General features: G+C 35.0%; 3 protein-coding genes across 3 annotated transcripts in view; all 3 read right to left on the reverse strand.

Moving 5' to 3' along the window:
* On the reverse strand, positions 1,080–2,775 carry LOC104716739. The gene is made up of 5 exons (XM_010434163.2): positions 2,682–2,775; positions 2,342–2,557; positions 1,891–2,262; positions 1,559–1,777; positions 1,080–1,446 (listed from the first exon to the last, which is right to left on the reverse strand). The coding sequence occupies exons 2-5, from the start codon at positions 2,433–2,435 to the stop codon at positions 1,232–1,234; spliced, it is 900 nt and encodes a 299-aa protein (XP_010432465.1). The 5' UTR covers positions 2,436–2,557; positions 2,682–2,775; the 3' UTR covers positions 1,080–1,231.
* Positions 3,597–4,320, reverse strand: LOC104716740 (probable E3 ubiquitin ligase SUD1). The gene is made up of 2 exons (XM_010434164.2): positions 4,302–4,320; positions 3,597–4,223 (listed from the first exon to the last, which is right to left on the reverse strand). The coding sequence occupies exon 2, from the start codon at positions 4,218–4,220 to the stop codon at positions 3,732–3,734; it is 489 nt and encodes a 162-aa protein (XP_010432466.1). The 5' UTR covers positions 4,221–4,223; positions 4,302–4,320; the 3' UTR covers positions 3,597–3,731.
* Positions 3,613–4,326, reverse strand: part of LOC104716741 (probable E3 ubiquitin ligase SUD1) — a 13,339-nt gene continuing 12,625 nt past the window's right edge. The window contains exon 11 of the mRNA XM_010434166.2: positions 3,613–3,727. The gene's annotated coding sequence lies outside the window, so the exon portion shown is untranslated. The remainder of the gene's footprint in view (positions 3,728–4,326) is intronic.

The raw sequence follows: 4,326 nt of genomic DNA on the forward strand, positions 1-4,326 counted from the left end.
ATACATTATTGTAAAAGTAAAAATTTAAACTACTTTTTTATAAACCCAAATCGACATATAATTTTATTCTAATTGTAAAATCTAAACTCTAACCATCTCATTTGTAAACCCAAACCGGCATATAATTTCGTTCAAATTGTAAAATCTAAACCCTAACCATCTCATTTGTAAACCCAAACCGACATATAATTTCGTTCTAATTGTAAAATCTAAACCCTAACCATCTTATTTGTAAACCCAAACCGACATATAATTTTGTTCTAATTATAAAATATAAACTCTAATCTAAACGTTAAAAAAAATATTTGTAAACCCAAACCGACATAATTTCGTTTTGATTGTAAAATCTGAACCCTAAACAATTTATTTGTAAACCCAAACCGACACATAATTTTGTTCTAGTTGTAAAATCTAAACCAAGCAAATATTTAAATTTCCTAAATTAAAAGTATACAGAATTTGTTTCCTTAATTGGTTTTGTTTTTTAATTTTATTTTAATTTATTTTTAAAATGAGATAATGTATAGAAGATTTTGATTGGTTGAAAAGAAGGAGGTGAATTGAGAGGTTCACCTCTAGAGGTGAATATAAGTATTTTTCATGGACTATTGTTAAAATCCTTATCAAAATATAGTGATATTCAATATTTATTTATATACTAATTAAAATAACCCTTTATTCAAATATTAAGGATTTGGGTTATTTTAATGATGTCACATTGGATATATGAATTGATTTGGAAGTGTTTCATTTTCACTTAAAAATACAAAGGATGAAATCTCATCCAAACACATTTGAATGGATTTGGGTCTATAATTATAATTTCGCTCTTTAACTTCAATATGTTGTATGTGCCAATACATTTGTTTAAAATCTTTGAACCAACAATAAATCCTCCTTTCATCACTAATAAATTGGTTTTTCTGTGGCCAAATAAAATCTTCAAAGCCACCTTAAGGCTTAAGAAATGCCTTAACATAAAAAGAGTTTGCAACAGGCAATTTTTGGACTAACGAAGCATTATTTCTAAAGATTTTTTTTTTTGTTTTTAATACACACAAAAAAAAGTAAGGAAAAAAGCGAAGAAGATCAACGGATATAATAATTACAACATCGACAAATAAACTTTCAAAGCCATTCCTTAACTTCACTATTCTAGCAAGAGTGAGAAAGAAAATCTGGTCAGAAACAAAGTACACCCACTATTAACATAAAACATCAGCGCAATACATTAGCCGCACAAAAGCCATGCTGAGCTCGCAGGTGTGTCTACTAAGACAACATTGTTGTAACCTGTATCCTGCAAACCTTGAATACAAGAGAAAGAACTTTCATCCAAGTGTTTAGAGAGCACGATCAAATTGGAATTTGGAGGATTGTCCACTGCCCACCGAAGAATGTCCACTAACATCTTATAATCTCTAGCATATCCATGCGCCTCACCAACTATACATATATACATATATATATATATATCATCAACAGGTATCTAGATTTTAGATTTACATAGTAAGAGGACGAGGGATAATTAGGTAAAGGAGGAATTATTTCACACTACCTTCGGGTACGAGATTATAACTGATTCCGGTAGCCTCATATTCATCTATCAGATCTTGTTTCATCTCATCTTCGACGTCGTACAACCGGATTGACACAGAACCATTACAGCAACTCTGTCGATGAAGACCTGATTTGATCAGGTCAGAAGTCATACCAGGAGAATGTAGAACGTGGATTGGGAAATCCACCACGTCCCAGAACACGCCTGTGTTACCCTCTGCCACAACGAAAGAAATATCAATGCAAAATTTTAATGAGGCAGATCATAGTTTGAAACCAGATGAAATCTAATCAAATATAGACTCTTCGAGAGGTATAGCGAGATCTTACCAGAGTTTATATCGGCCCAAGCATCGGACACAACTGGTTTCACTTGGTATGGTATAGGTAGTGATTCAACTCCAACGACAGCTTCACCATATAAACGGCGGCCTCGCTCAAAAAAATTATTCTCATTCAGCCCCTCTATGGGGACTCCGCATTGCAGACATTCTAAAGGAGAACCCTGACAATTAACTAGTACGCTCCCAGGCTCTAAAAAGACAAGATTGAAACGGTTCCTATCCATAGGAGTTGGGACGACCTGCTGCTCTTCTTTGATGCTTTCTGAGATTATAAACAAACTCGCTGGACGACTAGTACCGTACAGTGCCCAGAGAAGAAGTTCCTCTGTAATAGAGTGAACTCTCGCATGTTTGTTTCCTGGACGGAGGGACATCTCATCATCACATGAAATGTTAAAGCTAAAAAAAAAAGAGTAATATAAAAGAAAGCTACGTACCTTTGGGTACGTGAACAAAATCCATTCCAGCATGCTCAAAGACATATTTCAAGTTATCCGGGGCATCATCATCAACGAAGCATGTGATAGACATCTCAGGACCTAGATATCCGTTTTCATATAGATCGGATTTGATCTTCTTATTAACCAATCCAGGATTTAGTTTCTTAAGGATTGACCAATCCTCCACGTCCCAGAACACCTTCTTGTCTCCCGCTGCCAAAACGGATCACGAGATAAATTATTATCAATTTTTTTTTTTTTTGAAAACCAAAAAATCAGATCTGCTAAGTCTATCACTGATTCTATACATATATGTTGAATGAATAGAGAAACGAACAATTTCAATCTTTCACTGGAATTCACTGGTGCTGCTATCCATTGAAAAGTTTCTGAAAAATTAGAGATGCTGAGAGCTTTCTGAATATTTTAGAGACCCGATGATAGGCTGCAACCCTTTATAAATTAGGACTTCATATATATACCAATAAAGCCAGAGAGTAACTTATTGGGCTTGATGGGCCTGCTGAATCACTGGTGCGTATATTGGCCGCCAATTTTTCTATCTCTAGTTCTTTTTTTCTTTTTTTCTTTTTTTTCTTTTCTTTCTTTAAGGTACTAGTATAATTTATTAAGACGAATCAAGTATTGTTCAGACCCAACACATACCCAAATCTAGGAAAGAGACACACAAAACCGATGACGACGGAATACATTTATAAATAAAATAAAAAACTGATAACTTGATCCAAATAAATAGATAAAATCTAGCTGTATCCGATCCCAAAAGTAGATCTTAAAAATCAAAGGCAAACATATGAAACGGAAGTGGATAACGATTGAGTGAAACAAACCCTCACTCACTTGAGAAGACAGACGGAGAGGATATCTAAGTTAAGTAAGAGTTTGATAAACTCTACATCTCATCATCCTGTTTCTTGTCTTTTATAGTTATTTTAACTTCAATATGTGTTTTCATTTGTTTTTTTGTTGTTATGTGACAATACAGGTGTGTAAAACATTTGAACCAATAAACCCTCCTTTCATCACTATTGTTCATAAATTGGTTTTTCTGTGGCCAAATAAATCTTCAAACCCATTTCTTAAGGCTTAATAAATGCCTTCACATAAGAGTTTGCAAATAGCAATAATTTTCCAAAAGCAGAACAATAGAACACACAAGGCATTTGGACTAACGAAGCATTATTTCAAAAGATTTTTAAGTTTTTAATACACANAAAAAAAAAAAAAAAAAGAAGAGGATCAACAGATATAATAATTACACATCGACTAATAAATTTTGAAAGTCATTCCTTAACGGCTCAAAGAGTCAAAAGTACACAGGAGTTAAACGACTCCGTGAACAGTTTGACAAACTTCTATATTCTTTCTAAGCTTCTTGTTGGATAGCACGTCTGAGCCTTAGTCCATTGTCAACGTCTCCCTCACGTCCTATCAAGACACCATCTCCTACATCCTCACTACTTTGCCTTTGGTTTTGGTTAGCCAAAGCAGCTTCCCCAAAGTTATGGAGTCTCCGACCAATGAGATAGCGGTCATCACGGATAGAGTTGTGAAGGTTTCTGAACCACACATGGCATCTTTTTGCACAGAAGCAGAAGAGGCTCACCGACAGACAACCTATCCACGCAAATCTGTAGACCGCTGAGTTCACTACTAGTGGATATCCGAGCATTGGGAACACTCCTCTCGCCAGTACATAAGGCACACATAGAGCTGTTAGGAGTTTCATCACGATGGGGAACACAATCTCTCTAAGTACCCATAACCCTTGAAGCCTCGAGAATCCATCTTGTCTAACCCTCTCAAACTTTTCCCTCCAGCTATCATCAACTATTGGAAGCATATGATCCAGCATCACCTGTCCATTGACATTGTTGATTAGTGACAAAATCTCTTTCTATGTGGCAAAAGTTGCTGACTTAGAGAGATTACTTACCAATCTTGTCCAGATCTTCAAAAAG

Source organism: Camelina sativa, chromosome 10, assembly GCF_000633955.1.
Source record: "Camelina sativa cultivar DH55 chromosome 10, Cs, whole genome shotgun sequence".
NCBI lineage: Eukaryota > Viridiplantae > Streptophyta > Magnoliopsida > Brassicales > Brassicaceae > Camelina > Camelina sativa.

Bases quoted from the DNA above. Each gene is read 5' to 3' on its own strand.
- LOC104716739 (XM_010434163.2), bottom strand. From the start codon at position 2,435: ATGTCTATCACATGCTTCGTTGATGATGATGCCCCGGATAACTTGAAA. The intron at 1,778-1,890 runs GTAAGATCTCGC...TCGTTGTGGCAG, and splicing joins TTGGGCCGATATAAACTCTG to AGGGTAACACAGGCGTGTTC. The intron at 1,447-1,558 runs GTAGTGTGAAAT...ATATATGTATAG, and splicing joins TTATAATCTCGTACCCGAAG to TTGGTGAGGCGCATGGATAT.
- LOC104716740 (XM_010434164.2), bottom strand. From the start codon at position 4,220: ATGCTGGATCATATGCTTCCAATAGTTGATGATAGCTGGAGGGAAAAG.